Source organism: Capricornis sumatraensis, chromosome 20 (assembly GCF_032405125.1).
Source record: "Capricornis sumatraensis isolate serow.1 chromosome 20, serow.2, whole genome shotgun sequence".
Taxonomy (NCBI): domain Eukaryota; kingdom Metazoa; phylum Chordata; class Mammalia; order Artiodactyla; family Bovidae; genus Capricornis; species Capricornis sumatraensis.
In genome coordinates this window covers 59,766,418-59,785,804 of record NC_091088.1, presented here as the reverse complement: position 1 = coordinate 59,785,804, position 19,387 = coordinate 59,766,418, and the positions used below count along the sequence as shown (strand labels likewise).

The following is a 19,387-nucleotide window of genomic DNA, read 5'->3' as shown; positions in this document are numbered from 1 at the left end:
CTTTACCACCTGAGCCACCAGGGAAGCCAAGGCCAAAAAATAAATGGTGGAGGAGGCACACCAAGTCTCCCAGCCTCACGGCCCACGTCCATGCTTCCCTGGAGGGAAGGCCAGAAGCCCCAGAGGCACTGTTCCATCTGTCAGAGGCAGGGGAGGGAGCGGCCTTGGCAGGTGGAGCACAAGGACAGGTGGGTGTGGGGAGGGGGAGCGCAAACAGCAGGAACCCTTTGCCCAGGAAAGGAGGGCAGAGCCCAGCCACCTCCTCCTCCTGATCCAGCACGTGGACCTCTGTCAGTGGGCGGTCTGGTGTGCGTGTGCTTCCAGCCGGCCCTGGGCCAGGCCAGTCCCCACTGGGGGTGGGAGGACAGCCAGAGGAGGGCCAGTGCCAGAAGGCGGACTCAGTGTCACTGGCATGACATCAGGATGTGAACCGGGGCTGCCTGGAAAACCAGGGCAGGCTCCCCGGAGAGCTGCTCCAGCTTCGAGCCTAGAAGGAGCTCGGGAGAGGTTCAGGGTCACCCTGTGTCGAGAGTGGCCTCTGTGTGACACTCTGCCCTGCTCCTCTGTCCCCCTCCGCTTCTCCCACTGCTGCTGCTGCTAAGTCGCTTCAGTCGTGTCCGACTCTTTGCTACCCCATAGATGACAGCACACCAGGCTCCCCCGTCCCTGGGATTCTCCAGGCAAGAACACTGGAGTGTGTTGCCATTTCCTTCTCCAATGCATGAAAGGGAAATGTGAAAGTGAAGTCGCCCAGTCATGTCCAACTGTTAGCAACCCCATGGACTGCAGCCTACCAGGCTCCTCTGTCCATGGGATTTTCCAGGCAAGAGTACTGGAGTGGGGTGCCATTGCCTTCTCCGGCTTCTCCCACAGCTCTAATCAATTGATGATGGCTGCCTCGAGCTCAGTTAAGACTCCTGAGACCTCAGATTGATTACCAATGTCTGCCATGGCACTTGCAGAAGGCTAAGTAGTGTAGTGATTTTCAACCCTGGGTGTGCTTTAAAATCATATTAAAAGTGCTCAAGGGACTTCCTTGGTGCAGTGGTTAACAGTCTGCCTTCCAAAGCAGGAGACACAGCTTAGAACCCTGGTGGGGGAACTAGATCCCACATGCTGCAATTAAGACCTGGCACAGCCAAATAATTTTTTAAAGCCTGAAGAACACATTCTTTAGAAGTGGAAGAAGACACCCCTCCTTCCATCTAATCCCCGGGTATCTGTTAAGCACCTACTGTGTGCCATGTCCTGGCGCAGTCCCTGGAGTTACAGCATTAACCAACATAGCTAGACCTGTGTTTGACACAAACTCCTTTCTTTTCATCACCTTCCAGATCGAATCTGCCTTGGAGAACTCTTCTCATGCTTCTTAGGCAACAGTGTCCCAGGTGCTTGGCAAAGGGTCTGGTACATAGCTTGGGGATCTTAACATATTTACTAAATGGTCACTTCATGAAAAACCTTGTGGTCCAGGTATTGGCAATTTGACTGTGAACAAAGGAGATCCAGTCACTGCCTTCATGAGTTTTGCAGTCTGCACGTGCATGTGTGTATGTCCTCTTTTTGCCTGGAAGCAGGTGACAGAATATTATTCAAGGTGGCCAGGACAGCTGGCCAATTCATGTCTTCTGGAAATACCATACACAGAGTCCCCACACCGTTGATGCTCTTCTAAGGACAAACATGTATATACATGAATCCCAGAAGACATCATCCTTTCTCCAGCACTTACTATCACATCAGTCAAGGAATTTATTCTCCCCCAGCCTCCATTTCGTTTTCTATAAATTGGGGTAATAAACTTCTTTCCAGGGTTGTTGCAAGAGTTTATTGAGATAAATTCATAAAGGATATCTTGGCACAGAGTAAGTGCTCAATACATGTTGAATAAATGAAGGCAGGGAAACAAGAATAGGGTAGCTGTGAGGATTCAATGAGATCATCAGCCAACATGACTAGCATAAAGTCAGCTTTCAGTAAAGAAAGAAAAAGTGAAATGTTAGTCACTCAGTCCTGTCTGATTCTCTGGGACCCAATGGACTGTAGCCCGCCAGGTTCCTCTGTCCATGGAATTCTCCAGGCAAGAATACTGGAGTGGGTAGCCATTCCTTTCTCCAGGGGATCTTGACCAAGAGGTCAAACCCGGGTCTCTGGCATTGTAGACAAATTCTTTACCATCTGAGCCACCAAGCCTTTTTCAGTAGATAAGGTGAAGGTTATTTGCCAGGACAGATAGCTAGAACTGTTTCCTTGGGGTAAGCAGAATGCATTTCACCACTTTAAAGGTGATGGGAGAGAATCCCCTGGTGGTCCAGTGGTTAGGACTAGCACTTTCACTGCCTAGGGTCTGGTTCAATGCCTGATGGGGGAACTAAGATCCCATAAGCAGCACTATGAGGCAAAAAAAAAAAAAAAAAGTTTTAAGTGATGTGATTAAAATAATAAACTATGGCGCTATCTTGTTTGGGTTCCAACACTGCGGCTTCTAACTGATCTTAGACAAATTTCTTTGTGCCTCAATTTCTTGATTGGTCAAACATACTATGTACCTCTGTCTGCTGCTGTTGCTGCTAAGTCACTTCAGTCGTGTCCGACTCTGTGTGACCTCATAGACGGCAGCCCACCAGGCTCCCCCGTCCCTGGGATTCTCCAGGCAAGAACACTGGAGTGGGTTGCCATTTCCTTCTCCAATGCATGAAAGTGAGAAGTGAAAGTGAAGTCGCTCAGTCGTGTCCGACTCTTCGCGACCCCATGGACCTCTTAATTTGCAAATCGCAGTCGCCTCGGCCCTGAAAAGGACCAAGCAGGAGCGCGCAAGCGCGTTGAAGCAAAGTCTGGAGGGCAGCCCGGCTGGCGGCCATCTTTGTAAAGGGCAGCGACCGCAGCTTCTTCACGTAATCGGTCTGCGCGCCCCGCGGACGCCCGGCGATCCACGGGTAGAGCGGGCCGCTGTGGGGGCTCTGGGAATGAGTGGTTGAGGGACATGATGGGGGAGGCGGCCATGGCCGCAGGGCCTTGCCCGCTGCGCGAGGACAGCTTCACACGCTTCTCGTCGCAGAGCAATGTGTATGGGCTAGCAGGCGGCGCGGGCGGGCGCGGGGAACTGCTGGCCGCCACCCTTAAAGGCAAGGTGCTAGGCTTCCGCTACCAAGACCTCCGACAGAAAATCCGGCCCGTGGCCAAGGAGCTGCAGTTCAATTACATTCCCGGTGCGTGGCGCCGTCGGGCTGGGGGCTCGGAACGGAGTGTTGAGAAGGTTTCTGAGGCTCTGTCTTGGGTCAGGTCACCATGATGGGCGAACGGGATCAGGGTGATGGTGATTGAAGGGGGTCAGAGCTGGTAATCTGGAGGCACTGGGGTCAGAAGACAGGGATAAATAGGGGCCTGAAGTAGTTCGGGTTCAGGATGACTCAGAAACCAGGATTACACCTACCCTGGTGATGGTGAACAGGACCCACTGGGACCCAACAGTCATAATTTGTGGTGGTGAGAGATGACTGAGCTGTAGAGGTCAAGGGTCACCGTGGTTGGAAATATTGGGGTCACGGGCCTGCCTGAAATGTGAACTTTGAACTCTCCTCTCCCAGTGGATGCAGAGATTGTCTCCATTGACACCTTCAACAAGTCACCCCCAAAGCGGGGTCTGGTTGTGGGGATCACGTTCATTAAGGTACCCAGAGCCCATCCATCTATCCATTTTCTCCTCCTTACTGAGTCTTCCCCAAATCCCTCTTGCTGCTTCTGCCTTCCTCTGAGGCCAGTCTCCTCTCCCAGGATTCTGGGGACAAGGGCAGCCCCTTCCTTAACATTTACTGTGACTACGAGCCTGGCTCTGAGTACAACCTCGACTCCATTGCTCGTAAGTGTGGCCTGGAGGGAAAGAGGGATGAGGAGAGGGTGGGGGATGCAGTCCCATCCCCGGCACCTAACTGCCTCCGCTCCCCCTGCAGAGAGCTGCCTGAATCTGGAGCTCCAGTTCACTCCTTTCCAACTATGCCACGCAGAGTAAGTAAATCACAGGCTTGATACATTAGGGAGTGTATGTGTGCACGTGTGTGTGTGTGTGTGTATGTTGAGAGAGCAGAGGCTGTAGCATACTGAAGACCACAAACCCACCTATAAACAATCAGACTCGTTTGTTTTTTAGAGCATAGTGCATTTAAAGTAGCCATGGGCCATACTCAGCTAATGGGCTACCATTTTGCAATCCCTGAACTAGATGGTGTTAGTCACTAAGTCGTGTCCAACTCTTTGCGACCCCATGGACTGTAGCCCTCAGGGCTCCTCTGTTCGTGGAATTCTCCAGACAAGAATACTGGAGTAGGTAGCCATTCTCTTCTCCAGGGGACCTTCCTGACTCAGGGATCGAACCTGCATCTCCTGCATTGCAAGCAGATTCTTTACTGTCTGAGCCACCAGGGAACCCCCTGAACTAGATAATTTGAGAGTTAATTGAGTGCTTCATTTCCAGACCTGTAGAACTCTCAAGTTTTGATATTCTAGATTAGGGCATTCCAAGATCCAGAAATGCTTTTTTTTTCCTTGAGTTATTAGCTCTGAGATTCCAAGATCTGAAAGATCTACAGTTTGATGATTCTGAGATACTGTAATATTAAGGTCCTGGATTGGGGGCAGGAGGAGAAGGGGACGACAGAGGTTGAGATGGCTGGATGGCATCACGGACTCGACGGACGTGAGTCTGAGTGAACTCCGGGAGATGGTGATGGACAGGGAGGCCTGGCGTGCTGCGATTCATGGGGTCGCAAAGAGTCGGACACGACTGAGCGACTGAACTGAACTGAACTGAACATTATCATATCTCAAGGAGAGAGAATACAGACCATGAAGAGTACTGATGTGCTAGGATCCCAAAGTATAAGAATTCCATTCTGGAACGCCAGTGTTCTAGCACAGGAGTTGCCAAACATTTTCTATTTAGTCTGTCTCACAGCCGCTCAGGTCGGCCACTGTAACAAGAAGGCAGCCATGGACACTGTATGAATGAATATGTGTGGCTGTGTTCCAATAAAACTTTATTTACAAATCAGGGGAGGGACTCCCCTGGTGGTCCCTTGGTTAAGATTGCACTCCCACAGCCGGGGGCATGGGTTCGATCCCTGGTCAGGGAGCTAAGACCGTGCAAGCCATGTGGCATGGCCAAACAAAACAGGGAGTGAGATTTAGCCTGCAGGTCATAATTGGCCAACCTCAGGTCTATCAGATGAGAGTTTGAGAAACTGAAGTTTCTAACCCACTAATATTCTGGGTTCTATGATCTGGATAGTCTACCAATTCTCAGTCTGAATACCATGATGGCAATTTCCAAAAGTTCTAGTGTCTTGAAGGAGACAGAAAACAGAACTTCTAGAACACTGGGGTTCTAGGGTAAAGAGGTACTAGTGTTCTGAGGTTCTGCAGCCCATTCTCAGAGCTCCGTGTTCATTCCTGAACCCACATCCAGAATGAAGATTCTAGCAGGTGAGGGCTCTAGAAACAGAAGGTTCTGACATGCTGAGTTTCTGAGATTGGAAAGCTGTACCATCCTGTGATTCTTCAAGGGTCAGTTTCTACAGTTCTGCATCTTCACTGTGGATCCAGTGTTTGAAGCCTAGAATGACAGGGTTCTCGCAAGCAAGAGTTTTTTCAAGAGGAGGGTTTTAAAACTGACGAACTCTACTACACTCAAGGTCCACCATACTGGTGTTCTAGAGTTTTTTGCTTTCAGGGTTCAGGTCGGGGATCAACTAGAGACCGTGTTTCTCCTGAGTGGGAATGACCCAGCCATTCATCTGTACAAGGAGGTGAGGCGGAGGAGGCGTGGTGAGCAGAGCCCTGCTGGGGCCACCGTGGACTGGGGTCGGGGGGTCGGGGGTGGAGGGCGGTGTGTGAGACCAGCCACTGACTCCAAGCGGGTGGCGGGTCTCGGTTCCCCCAGAACGAGGGACTGCATCAGTTTGAAGAACAGCCTGTGGAAAACCTCTTCCCAGAGCTCACAAACCTGACCAGTAGGTAGGCGAGCCCCCGACAGGCCAGCAGGGACCGGGGCAGGCGGGCTCCGAGAAATCTGGGTGGTGAGAATTGAGCCCTAGGGAAATCAAGCCCAGCGGAGGCCCAAGGCTCTTCTAGGGGGAGGGGTGGGGTGGATGCTTGTAGGGAGGCGGAGATAGAGGGTGGGGGCTGGGACCTGGTGACGGCCCGAGGGCCCCTCTGTCCACCTGTCCACCCCCAGCGTCTTGTGGCTTGACGTGCACAACCTGCCCGGCACATCCCGGCGACTCTCAGCTCTGGGCTGTCAGAGCGGTTACGTTCGCGTCGCCCACGTGGACCAGCAGAGTCGAGGTGATCATGGGGCGGGGTTCGGACATGGTTAGGGGCGGGGCCTTGGGGGCGGGGCGGGCGCTCTGGGCTTGGGGCGGGGCTGGCAGTGCAGGCTGGGGGCGGGTTTGGGCGGGGCTTGGGCGAGGCTTGGGCGAGGCTTGGGCGGGGCCCGGGGCGCTCAGGGCTGGGGGTGGGTCCCGGGAAGGGGGCTCGCACTCAGTGCTGAAGGCGGGGCCCTGAGTCCTCGCCCTCCACACAGAGGTCCTGCAGACGTGGACCATCCTTCAGGACGGCCCCATTTCTCGAGTGATCGTGTTCAGCCTTTCGGCCCCCGAGGGTGAGTTCTGGGCGTGGGCTCGGCTCCCCCCACCCACGTTTGTACCCCTCTCCCTAAACGTCCTGCTCCCATCGTTCCTTCCTCCCGTCCTCCTGGGTGCCCCACTCCGACGCAGGACTTACCCTGCCCCATCTCTCCGCACACGCTCCTGAATTTCACTCCCAGCAACTTGGCCCGGTTGGTGGTCTAACCTTTAACCTGACCTTTTACCCTGAGTTGAACTTCCGCCTTCCCCTTGGTGTCTCTAACCTTCACCCCTCACTGTGCCACTTCCCCTGACCCCCGTCTCGGCCTCAGGACTTGTCATTCTGTGTCTTGCTGCCATTCAGACCCAAATTCTTCTCATGAACTCAGCACTGGCCCCGGACTCGCGGTCTCTCCTTTCCCCCCATGTGTTGATCTGTTCCTCTTATTCTGGTCTGTCCTCTCGTGTTTTTCTTTTTCTTTCTTTATTTGGCTGCGTTGGGTCTTAGTTGTGGCATGCAGGATCTTTCCTTGCTACGCACAAACCCCTCTAGTTGCGGCGCTCGGACTTGACTGCTCTGTGGCGTGTGGGATCTCAGTTCCCCAACTTGCGTCTCTTTTATTGCAAGTCAGATCCTTAACCACAGGGCCACCAGAGAAGTCCTTGGTGTTTCTCTTGGTCTGACCTCTGTGGTCTGTCTTCCATCCCTCCTCCTGTGGTTTACCCCTGATACCCCTACAGTGATCTGAGGACTTTCATATTCTCATCTAACCATGTTCTCATCTAACCTGGTGGTCTAACCTTGAATTTTGTCTTGACTTTGAGCCTCATGGCATGTGGGATCTTAGTTCTTAGTTCCCCAACCAGGATCAAACCTGCATCCGCTGCACTGGAAGCACAGTCTTAATTCCTGGGCCACCAGGGAAGTCCCCTAACCTTGGGCTTTTTAAACTGTTATCCAACACCTATTCCTCCTCCTGACCTCTGACCTCCATCCTCCTCTCGTGGTCTAACCTCTAACCCTCCACCTGTAACCAACCCATCGTCAAGGCTTCCTGCTGCTGCTGCTAAGTCGCTTCAGTTGTGTCCAACTCTAGGAGTCTAACCTGTGTTCCTCTCAGGTATGGAGGGGTGGGGAGGAGGGACCTGGGACCTGTCCGCTCACACCTCCTCGTGTCCGACTCTAGGAGTCTAACCTGTGTTCCTCTCAGGTATGGAGGGGTGGGGAGGAGGGACCTGGGACCTGTCCGCTCACACCTCCCCCACCTCTGTCCCTTCTCCAGAGATGGAGGACAGACCACAGCAGGAGGAGTACAGCGTGCTGGTGGCCAGCATGTTGGAGCCGGCGGTGGTGTACCGGTGAGGGGCACGTGGAGGCGGGCGGGCCCTGTGCCTTTGCACCACGGCCTAACCTGTTCATTCTCCACAGAAAGTAAAGTTTTGGGTGTGGTGGTTCAGGCCTGGGTGGGTAAAGGTGTCCGTGTCCCAGGGAGAGAAGCACCGAGTGTTTTAATCTAGAACTTGTAGGAGATGTGCTGAGACCTCGGGGTGGGAACTGAGATGTCCGGCCCCGCTGGGCTGGGTGTGTGCTAGGTTATTCGGTCCGACTCTTTGCGATCCCCATGGACCGCAGCCTGCCAGGCTCCTCTGTCCATGGGATTCTCCGGGCAACAGAATTGGAATGGGTTGCCATGCCCTCTTTCAGGGGAATCTTACCACCCCAGGGGTCGAACCTGCATTGGCAGGTGGGTTCTTTTGCCTCTGCCACCACCTGGAAAGCTCCTTGGGGTGCGGAACATGTTGCAGGTAGTTAACCGCTGGCTCTGTGTGGGAGAAAGCCCTGGTTTGTAACGTCTGCCCACGTCAGTGCTCTCACCACGGTGGGATTTCGAGTCACTGACACAATGCCAGCACGCTCTCAGGGTTTCTGAAAATGTCCTAGTCAGCTCCTGTGAGCCAGTGCAAGCCAGCTGTGCACACCTGGTGGGCCGTGAAGGTGTCCAGTATTGGGTCCAGGCTCCAGAGGACTACACATGTGTCCAGACTGGAGGCGACAGGGTCCCCAGAAGGAATGGTGTGGGTTTCCACATGGGACTGAGATGATCCCACCTTCAGGGGACCGTGTGAGTGTCCGGATCGGAGATGCCTTGAGCACCTCTGGGTGGATAGGAGGATGGCCAGCTTGGAGACGAGGGTGTCCAGGCTTCAGCAGGAACAGAGCCTCCAGACCTGACACGTGAGGATCCGGTGCTCGGGGTGGCGGGCACTGCACTTGACCCCAGTCTTCCTGCTGTGTTCTGACCCCCAGCGACCTGCTGAGCCGGGGGCTCGAAGACCAGCTTCTCCTGCCAGGCAGTGACCAGTTTGACAGTGTCCTCTGTGGCCTGGTCACCGACATCGATCTGGATGGGCGGCCAGAAGTACTGGTGGCCACCTATGGACAGGTGGGGCCAAGGGGCGGGACTGTCACAGCCCATGCCCTGTGCCGCTTGCCTTCCCCCGTGGGACCCCAACCCCGCCATGTGACCCCAACCCCTCCATGTGACCTTGAGCCCTATGTGACCCTGACCCCCCTGTGTGACCTTGACCCCCATGTGACCCCATCCTCCTGTGTGACCCTGATCCCCTAGTGACCCCAATGCCCACCGTGTGACCCTGACCACCCCATGTGACCTCAACCCCGTGTGACTCTGATCCCCCGTGTGACTCTGATCCCCCGTGTGACTCCGATCCCCCCATGTGACTCCAGTCCCCCCATGTGACTCCAGTCCCCCCATGTGACTCCAGTCCCCCTGTGTGACCCTGGTTCCCACCCCCATGACCCCACGCCCACCGTGTGACCCTGACCTCCCACCCCTGCAGGAGCTGCTCTGTTACAAGTACTGCGGCCCCGGGCGAGGGCTCCCCGGGGCCCCGTGTGGCTTCCGCTTGCTGTGGCGGCGGGGCTTCTCCAGCCCCCTGCTGGCCATGGCACACGTGGACCTGACCGGGGACGGGCTGCGCGAGCTGGCCGTGGTCTCCCTGAAGGGCGTGCACATCCTGCAGGTAGCCAGGGGCCCTGAGGCGGGACTTCTCACCCACCTTAGTGAGGGCGTGTCCTCAGGGGAGAGGGAGCTCTGGGGCCTGAGCCCACCTTCAGGCAAGGGGGGCAGTCTTGGCTGCAGGCCTCCTCCTGGGTGTGGAGGGCGGGGTGTGACTCCTGTTGGCCCAGGAGAAGGGGCTGCGGCCTCATAGCGAGGGGCGAAGGGGGCTTGGCTGCGCCATCCGTCACCCCCGTCCCCCGGGCCTCCCTCAGCCCCCCGCGCTTCTGTCCTTCCGTCCCCCCGCTCTGTCTGACTCTGCCCCTTCCCCAGCCTGGATCCGTCTGTGAGCTATTTGCACCCTCCCACTGCCCCCTGACTGACCTCGGCCCTCCCCCTGCAGCCACCCCCTCCTCCTCATGTGTGACCCGCTTCACCCTGCCCGGGGATCTCACTTCCAGCCTGTCTCCAGCTTTCTGCCACAGTCTAACCTCAAGCCCTTCCACTCTGGTCTAACCTCTGAACTTTCCACTGCGGTCATGCCCTTGACCTGCTGTCAAATGGCCAGCCTTCTCCTGAACTTTGACCTCTCACCCTCCCACATCAGCTTCACTGCCCTTATGGTTTAACATCCAACCCATTCCCGAGGTCCAAGGTCCAGCCTGCAACCATCCCTTTCTACTTAACCTCCAACGAACATAGATGAGATTTCCCCAGTGGCTCAGCAGGTAAAGAATTCGTCTGCAGCTCAGGAGACCCAGGCTTGATCCCTGGCCTGGGAAGATCCCCTGGAGGAGGAAATGGCTACCCACTCCAGTATCCTTGCCTAAAAATCCCATCGACAGAGTAGCCTAGCAGGCTACAGTCCAGGGGGTTGCAAAGAGTTGGACACAACTGAGCTACTAAGCACACTGTAGTATAACCTCTGACCTGCTCCCTGTGGCCTGACACCCACCCTTCAGCTATGAGGTATCTCTGTCTCCTTATCTGCTGTTTCCCTTCCCCCTGCCTCTGGCCTGAGTCCAGGCTCCTTCCCCACGTGGTCTCACCTGAGTGCTTGAACTGCCTCCTCTGAAGGTTCTGCTGGGGCCTCTTCCTTCAGCCTAGCCATCAGGGGAATGGTCCAGATTAGACCACATAGAGATAGAGGCTGGGCCCCAGGGAAAAGGCGTGAGGTTGAATCACGGTGCATGGGATGAAGGGTGGGCCCCCGGGTAGACCAGGATGAGGAGGGGTCTGAGGCTGGGCCAGAGTGGGAGGGGCTTCCCCTCCACCTTGCTCTCACGCACTAGCATCTCTTGCCGTCCTCTGTCAAGCTGTTGCGCAGTGACCTCCCCACTCTGACCCTCCAGCCTGGGTCTGGCTCCGTCCCTTGTGTGGTGACATATTCCTCTCTTGTCCACTGTGGTCTGCTCCTTCTCGGGCCTGTGGGCCTAACCTTTTCTGCCAGGGTCTCACCTTTGTCCCCGTCTGCCGTGGTCTAACCTCAGCCTCTGTTCAGTGGTCAGTCCTTGCTCCCGTGTACCTCGAGCTCCCCTTCGTCTTGATTCTTCCCCTTCCCCTCCGTCCCAAGTTCTAACCTCAAACCCGCACATCTGGGGCTGGGCTTTGTTCCTCCCGCTAGAAATTGACGGAAGGCCATGGCCCTGAGTCTGAGCTTCACCGCATCACAGAGACCCGTTCCCTCCGCCCATGTGGTGGTCCTCTCTCCAACCTCCGGTCGTGGCTAAGCTTCCAGCTTTGAGGGGGGCGGTGTAACCCTCACCCCTCCAGCTCCATCCCAGCTCTGCCCGCCTCCTTCCTCCTCCTCTCGTTCCCCACAGCACAGCCTGATCCAGGCCTCGGAGCTAGTGCTGACCCGGCTTCGGCGTCAAGTGGAGCAGAGGAGACGTCAGCTACAGAAGCTGGGGGACAGGGTGGGTTCCGGGCCTGCTGAGACCCTGGCTTCCTGAGTACCCACTCGCTGCCCACCCCAGGTCTGCGGTAGTGCCTTGGGGCACTCGCCTTCATGGTGGGGGAAACATCCTGAAGGAGGGGCTGGTCCCCCGAGACCCACCCTCGGGGTGATGGAGCCGTGGGTCCTGCTCTGACCCTGCCCCCGCGTGCCCGTGACTCGCACTCCCCTCTCTGTGCCTCAGTGTTCCCATCTGAAAATGGGATGATCTCACCCTCCATGAGAATTGGTCAGTGGCGATGATTTCTATATCCAAAGGAACCAAACTCACACTCGTCTCCATCGTTTTGTTTGGCAAGCGTTTGACAAGGGCTCACGATGTGCCAGGCTGAATGTTGGGAGCCGGATTTCCCCGGAAGAACTGAGGGAGGGGACTCTGGGGACTGGGGATCCAAAGTCAGACCCAGGAGTGGGACTGAAGTGGAATCTCAGTGTAGATTTCAGAGAAAAGAAAGGAAGTTAGGCCCTCCGAGGAAGACTGAAGTTCATCCTCCAAGGGAAGACTTCGGGGTTAGATGTTTGCACGTAAGCTCAGGTTAGACCCCAGTGGGAAACTCTGGATCTTGGGTGAGGGCTCAGTGGGATGATAAGGAAATTGAGCCTCAGAGGAAAGGAGGTGGCTGGAAAGGACTGTCGTGGGAGACTTCCCTGGTGGTCCAGTGGCTAAGACTCCATGCTTCTGATGCAGGGGGGAAAGTGAGAGTGAAGTCGCTCCGTTGTGTCCGACTCCTTGCGACCCCATGGACTGTAGCCTACCAGGCTCCTCCGTCCATGGGATTTCCCAGGCAAGAATACTGGAGTGGGGTGCCAGTTCCTTCTCCAGGGGATCTTCCCCACCCAGGGATTGAAACTGGGTCTCCCGCATTGTAGGCAGACGCTTTACTGTCTGAGCCACCAGGGAACCCATGTTCAATCACTGGTCAGGGAACTAGATCTGGCATTCTATAACTAAAAAGATCTCGTATGCTGCAACTAAGACAGCCCAGCCAAATGAATAAATAAGTATTTTAAAAAAGAAAAGACTCATGGGGAAGCCACAAGTTGTAACAGAGGGCCTGCGGTCAGACGCCCTGTGAATAATGCTGGAGTTGGACACTAGCAATTTACTGTGGTTAGACCTCACACCTTCCCTGGTGGCTCAGACAGTAGGAATCTGCCTGCAATGCAGGAGATACAGGTTTGATCCCTGGGTCAGGAAGATTCCCCTGGAGAAGGGAATGGTTGCCCACTCCAGTATTCTTGCCTGGAGAATCCCATGGGCAGAGAAGCCTGGTGAGTTACAGGCCATAGGGTCACGAGAGTTAGACACGACTGAGTGACTAACACTTTCACTACTTTCATACCTTACACCAGGGGTCAAAGTTAACACCCTACAGAAAGTGATTGAATTTAGCTCCCCACAGGGGAGTGCTGAGACGAGCCCCAGGAAGACAGGACCCAGGCTATACTGTGCTGGAAAGGACTAAAGGTAGTCCTAATTGAAAAGCCCGAGAATAGGAGGGGGCACCTCGCCTGGTGGCCCAGTGGTTAAGAATCTGCCTGCCAGGGGACATGGGTTCGATCCCTGGTCCAGGGACTAAGATGCCACGACTACTGAGCTTATGTACTCGAGCCCATGCTTGGCAACGAGAGTTTGTGCACCGCAATGAAGACTCAGCATAGCCAAAAACATATAACAAAGAAAAGCCCAGGGGATTACGGGACCCCATGGCTGTAGGAATTGTCCTTTCTGTGGCTGCTTCCATGGCACCAGAGAAGGAATCCAGGCCTCCATCACAGGGACCAGAGGAGGGCAGGGGTGACAGGAGAAATATTGCCAGGAATAGAACCCTGTCCAGAGGGTTGGGGACCCATTCCCGAGCAGGGGAGGGGAGAGGGGGGTCCAGGTTGGTTGGGGATGGGGCGCTGCTTCCTCCCTGGCAGTTGGGGAGGGGAGGGGAGACTCTTGCTTCCTGGTGGGGAGGGGCAGGCACTACGGTCATTCTGGCCATCTGTCCACCTCCTGCCGTGGAAGTCCACACGTCAGTCTGACCATCTGCACCGCCAGTGAAGACCAGGCTGTCTACCAGTGCCCCGCAGTGGGTCTTCAGGAGGCTGGAGCCCACCAATTCTTGGCTACCCCAGACCTCCTCACCTCCTGGAGCCCAAGCCCAAGCGTGGGAAATCGCACGCAGCTGGAGCTGGGTCGTCTCTCTCCCTCCTGGCAGCGAGCCTGAGGGTGTCCAGCCAGGACGGGTGGCGGTGGGCATGGGCCACTGGCCAGAGCAGGGTCTTCCTCCTGGTGCCTGTCTGCAGAGGAGAAATCCTCTATCACCTCCTGTCCTGGGTAGGAGTGGACCCTAAGGTGGGATTGGGGGCTTTTAACTAGTGATGTTGTGGGTTCGTGAAGCCTGTGCATGGGTGTGGACGTGTGCATGTGTGTGTGTCTGTTCTCCATTTCAGGATTTGTGAGTTTGGGTTCCCGGTGCTGCCACTGTGTTCCCAATCCTTTGCAACTCACTTCCTGACTTCTTGCCAGCCCCTGAGTCTGGGACCACGTGTGGTGTAGCAATGAAGGGTAGAAACTGAAGGAGCACTTTACCATTTTGTGCCTCAGTTTCCCTATCTGTAGAATGGGATGAGTAGCATTTCCTTCACAGGGTCTTCAGGCGGGTCCGTTATGTCAACACGTGTCAAGCACTTACTAAACATGTAACAATGTCTGGCACGCGATAAGGGCTGCACTGTTATTATTATTAATGGCTGCCTTTGTGGTTGTTTCTGGCTGGCTCTGTGAGGCTCTGTCTGCAGGCCCGGCATGTGAATTTGGATCTTGACTCTGGCTAAAAACATTTTTGCCCTCCCCCTCCAGTTCTGGGAGCCTGGAACTATTTGTAGCTCTTTCGCCTCTTTGGTCCTTGTATGGATCAGAGACTGTGTTGGTGGGGGGCGGGGGCATCGTGGACGATGCTGCTGAATGACCCCCAGAACCCCGCCCCCCCAGACACACACACACAGACACACACACACACACAGACACACAGACACACACACACACACACACACACGCCCTCCGCCGCTGTCCATTGCCTGTGGTGCTGAAGGCAGAGGGTGGGTGGGAGGCTTGGGCTGCCTCATCCCCCCCTTCCCCACCCCTCCTCTCTGTAGGCCCCTCCCCTGCCTCCCGCGCCGGCCTCCCTCTCCCCGCCTCCTCCTCCTCCCCGGCTCCGCCTCCGCCCTCCCGGCTCTCCCCCGGCCCCCCTCCTCCCTCTCCAGCCGACTCCCCCTCCCCCGTGTCCCTCCCCCCTCCTCCTCGCCTCTCCTCCTTCTATCCCCTCTCCCTCCCCTCCTCCCTAGCTCTCCCTCTCAGTCTCCAGCTCTTCTCCCTCTTGCTCTCACTCTCTCTCCCTCTCTCTCTCTCTCTATCGGGCGGAGTCGCCCACCACTGCCAATCCAGTGCTGAGGGAACCTGCTCTAGGCTGTAGCCGCAGGTAAGAGACCCCCAGTGAGAGGAGGGAGGGCTGGGGGGAAGGATGAGCTACCCCAGGTGGGTGGAGGGGGGCGTTCGAGGAGCCGCTTTTCCCTGGGCTCCGTGATGGAGAGTAGGGGGCTGCATATCCTGGACTGCGGGTACCAGGGCCCGAACGCGGAGTCGGGGGCCACCACCAGCAGCCAACATCCTCAGCCCCTCCTGCGCTTCGGGGAGCGTGGCGGGCCGGGGAGGGGTGCCTCCTGGGCACTGAGGGGGTGCGAACACCCCCGCCCCGTCTGGGGCAGCCCCCCTCCTCGCGTTCTCCGCCTCCGCCCCCGCCCTCCTGTGTCTGGGTCTCGCCTTTCTGTGCCTCCACACCTCTCAGGGTTCTCGGTCCTGCCGAGTCTGCCTGTCTCTCTGAGTCCCTGACTCCCTCCGTCTCACTCTCTCCTTGCCTGGGTCTGGTCCAGCTTTCTGTGTCAGTCCTGGGTCTCTCTCCCTGCCTTCCTCTTTCGCCATCTCTGTGTGTTTCCCTGGGTCTCTGGTCTCTACGCTCGCAGCCTTCCTCTCTGTCTCTCTCCATCTCCGCATGGGTCTTCCTGTCGCTCCCCTTCCTCTCTCATCTCCATCTCTGTCTCCAGGCACCTGCTCCCTGTTCCTCTCTCTTTCCTCCCCTCTTCCTCTCCCTGGTTAACTCTGCCTCCTACACACCTTTGTCTCCGCCCCTGGCCAGGGGAGACCTGGAGGAAGAAGATCCCCCACCTCCCCCCCCCCCCACCGCCTCAGAGTGGGCTCGCCCGGGAGGCACGGAGTCCCCCAAACTCTGCTCCCTTCCTCCTCCGAGCTCCCCCACCCCATCCTCCCAGTTGGCACCCGCCCATCCCTCCCCTGAGCTCAGAGCTCCTCTGCTCGCCCCTGCCTGATTTCTGGCATCCCGAGGCATTCTCGCAGTCTAACCGTGCCCTCTGTAGTGGAGACCGAACTGGTCCTGTCTTCAGTCTGCCCTCCCATTCCTCTTCCTATTGACGGGACCCCGTCCCTCTTGCCGTCTCACTCCTGTACCTCTTTTGCCGTCTGTCCATTTCGTGACTCATTCATTCTTTGGACAATTACTGAGCCCCTTTCACTGCTCCAGGCAGAGCAATAATAGGTCCTGGGTTGGGCCAGGCCAGTCCTTCCTGCAGTCTTGCCTCCATCTCTCTCCTAGTGTGCCAGCCCCAGACCTGTCTTCCAGAGGGAGTGGAACTCAGAAGCTTCTCCGCTGCCCCTTGAGGGCTCTGGAAAGGGCCCTTCTGAGTCTTGAGGTCCCTCTTCTTTCCTGTTGGGAAGGGGGGCCCCAGAGGAGGTGGGCGAGATGAGAGGTGTGGGGCTGAGCCTGTAGCCCACACTGATGGGGTGAGGCCCTCTAGTGAGTGCCCATGAGGGGCTCTGGGTGGGTTAAATCAAGCACAGGTTAGGAGCCCCGGGCCTCTGTCCTGCCCATGACTTGAAGCTTCTCGACTTGACCAAGCCCTTTGCCCCTCCCGGTGTCAGTTTACCGATGGATGTATCACAGCCTGAACACCAAGACTGCGTGTGTCTGTGTGGGATCCCCTGGTGGGGACACCATGTGCAGGGCTGGGGGTGGGGGGACCTGGCTTGCTCAGGGGCAGGAAGCGGGCGTGTTTAGAAGGCTGTGTCCCCACCGAGGGGCAGGCAGCAGGCACCCCCTGCCCCTTCCCTGAGCGCTGCTTACCGACAAGAGGGGGTCCTACCTGGCCTGCCAGCCTGACCTCCCCACCCCGCTCAAGCTTGCAGTCCCCATCCTACAGATGAGGTGTCTGAGGCCCCCAGATGGGGGCGAGGCAGAACTAGGGCACTCCCCACTGACCCAGCTGGCCACCGGCCCAGGAGGGTGGGGAGAGACAGCCCCAGGGGACAGATGATGCCCGCCATCTGCCCTCCGGAGTCCCACCCTGGCCTCCACCTGATCCTTTTGCCCCTGGATACCCAGCTTAGGTTTCAGGGCAGCTGGGGAAACGAGAGAGGCGGAGGCAGGAGTCTCAAGCAGAAGCAGCCCCGCTGTCCCCAGTGACAGGGCTCTGACCTCTTGGTGGCTCAGCACACAAGTGTTTGTCCAGCGCTCTTCTCTCCCTGACTGCTCTTCTCCTGAGGCTGCAGGGAGAGGAGACCAGCTGTTGCAGGAGAAAAAGCCACTGAACCAGGCTGCTTTGCCCAGCTTCGGGGCAAGGAGGGCGGGTGTCAGAACACCCACTGGCTGACCCTGGTTTCCCCTGAGGACCGAGGCGGAAGGGACAGGTGGTTGGATGCGAGGCGGAACTTCCCAGGCCGAGGCCCTTCCCTGAGTGAGGGGGTGAGAGGCTATGGATGAATTCCTGACTCCCAGGTGGCCCTGGGTTCTCCTGAAAGCTAGGGGCTGATGAGGAGGGAGGGAGGAGAGAGAGTGAGTCTTTGCTTTGGATCCTGGTGGGTCTGTAATTATGCCTAAGTCGTTGCTAATTAAGGGGCTGCTAATTAGATGTATCATTAGGGGCCTTGCTGAGGGGGTAATTGTGCGGTGGCCCTTTAAGAATCACCCCTCTACCCTGCCTACACACACACACACACACACACACACACACACTCACTCACTCACTCCTTCTCAGGGAAGTTCTGCCAACATTCTGCCTCCCTCCCCCGGCTCTCAGTCGTGAGGACACCAGTGTGCGTTGGGGGCAGGCTGTGGGCTAGACTCTGAGAAGAACTTTCTCAGACAGAAATGGATGTTATGGGAGAAATGAGGCTGGTGGCCAGGAGAGGGGTCAGGGAGCAAGCGGCCCTGAGGACCCCTCCCTTCCTTTCTGAGGCCTGTTTTATAGGCTACTGGGTTACCACAGCAACACAAGTTTGGGGTGGGGGAGTTGGAAGTCAGGACCACTCTTGGAGAGAGACACTGGGAGCCACAGAATGGCTGCTGGGGGTCACTGGACAAGTTACTAAGCCTATCTGAGCCTTGGTCGGCTCATCTGTGAGATGGCTGGGGACTCCCCAAAGTTGGGAGGTGTCATTCCAAACAGTGTGGTCAGGGAAGGTGACCTCTTAGTGGAGAGCTGAAGGAGGAGAGGGAGAGGATATGCTGGGAAGAGTGTCCCAGGTAGGAGGAACAGCAGGTGCAAAGGCCCTGAGGCAAGAACTTGTCCAAAGAGCAGGGAAGAGGCAGTGTGGCTGAGGCCAAGTGAGGGAGGGAGAGAGGGAGAGAAATGAGACTGGAAAGAGAACGAGGGGACCAGATTGTGCGAGACCTTGGACTTCAGTGTTTGGAGAGAGACCGGAGCCATGGGGGGCGTGTGGCGGTTGTGGTTCTGATCGGATAGAAAGATGTGAAATGATTTGCATTTTTAAAGGACACCTAGACACACAGACATAGCCACTCAAGCCCAGGACCAGAGGCAGGAAGATAAGGACTGACCCCACACCCACAAATGGGGCAAAAAACCAACCTGGGGGTCACAATGTCACGGCTTCTAAGGAATCTCTCACTTCCCAGAGGCCCAGGTATACTGGAGAGGGACACGTGCTAGCATTGCGGGGCAGAATGTGAGTGAGAGGCCCGCCAGCAGCCCCTCCCCAGCCCTACCTGAGACAGGAAGAACAAAGAAGCACCTATACAGCCCAAATCCCAAGCAGGAGCCCTCCGAGCACCAAATTGGGAAGCACAGGAATCACCGAATGAGTTGAGGGCCCCCCCCAGCCCCTTGCCTCACCCACAGACTTATTCATTCTGCGTCCTTCTGTGCCTAGCTTCCCCCTTCCTTGATATGTCTGTGAGATGCATCTGCGATGTTGGCTGTATCAGTTGTGCACCCCCTTTTCGGTGCTGTATAACATTCCACCGTGTGCCTCTTCTGCCCTGTACCTCTCTGTGTTCTTACCAATAGGCATCCAGCTTGTTTCAAGCTTTATTATCAATGAAGCTGCTGTAAACACTTGTGTATGGGTCTTTCGTTGAACCCTTGACTTATTTCCCTGGGTACATTCCTGGGAGTGGAATTGCTGAGTCCTGGGATACGTGATGTCAACTGTAGTTTCTCATAGAGGCTACATGTCCATCAGCAGCGCATGGTGCCTTTATCTTTCTATGTCTTTCTTGGCCTCTGCCTAGCACAGAGAGAGTGTCTCTTTGTGTCCCTGCCTCTGAATCTCTGTCTCTCTGTCTCTCCTGGTCTCTCTCCTCCCTCTGTTAGTCCCCAGCTTCTCCCCCATTCTCCGCCTGCAACAAGCCCTGACTCCTGAGCAAGAGGGAGGAGGGGTTTGCTCCCCTCACCCAGACTTCCTCCTCCTCCCTCACAGGACCCTGCCCCCC

The 19,387-nt window shown here is 56.5% G+C and overlaps 1 protein-coding gene across 2 annotated transcripts; it reads left to right on the top strand.

Annotated features, from left to right (window-relative positions):
• The first annotated feature begins 2,937 nt into the window (after positions 1-2,937).
• KPTN (kaptin, actin binding protein) lies at positions 2,938-11,790 on the top strand. 2 transcript variants are annotated; one of them, XM_068992578.1, is made up of 12 exons: positions 2,938-3,209; positions 3,588-3,670; positions 3,775-3,859; positions 3,951-4,005; positions 5,726-5,801; positions 5,936-6,009; positions 6,230-6,339; positions 6,578-6,655; positions 7,904-7,979; positions 8,929-9,064; positions 9,483-9,665; positions 11,464-11,790. In XM_068992578.1, the coding sequence occupies exons 1-12, from the start codon at positions 2,984-2,986 to the stop codon at positions 11,590-11,592; spliced, it is 1,311 nt and encodes a 436-aa protein (XP_068848679.1). In that variant the 5' UTR covers positions 2,938-2,983; the 3' UTR covers positions 11,593-11,790. The 2 variants fall into 2 exon arrangements, with proteins under 2 accessions (XP_068848679.1, XP_068848680.1); XM_068992579.1 differs by lacking the exons at positions 3,588-3,670; positions 3,775-3,859.
• Positions 11,791-19,387: the final 7,597 nt, after the last annotated feature.

Coding starts and splice junctions, on each gene's coding strand:
- KPTN (XM_068992578.1), top strand. CDS start 2,984: ATGATGGGGGAGGCGGCCATGGCCGCAGGGCCTTGCCCGCTGCGCGAG. Junction 7,980..8,928: donor GAGCCGGCGGTGGTGTACCG/GTGAGGGGCACG, acceptor TCTGACCCCCAG/CGACCTGCTGAGCCGGGGGC. Junction 9,065..9,482: donor TGGTGGCCACCTATGGACAG/GTGGGGCCAAGG, acceptor CCACCCCTGCAG/GAGCTGCTCTGTTACAAGTA.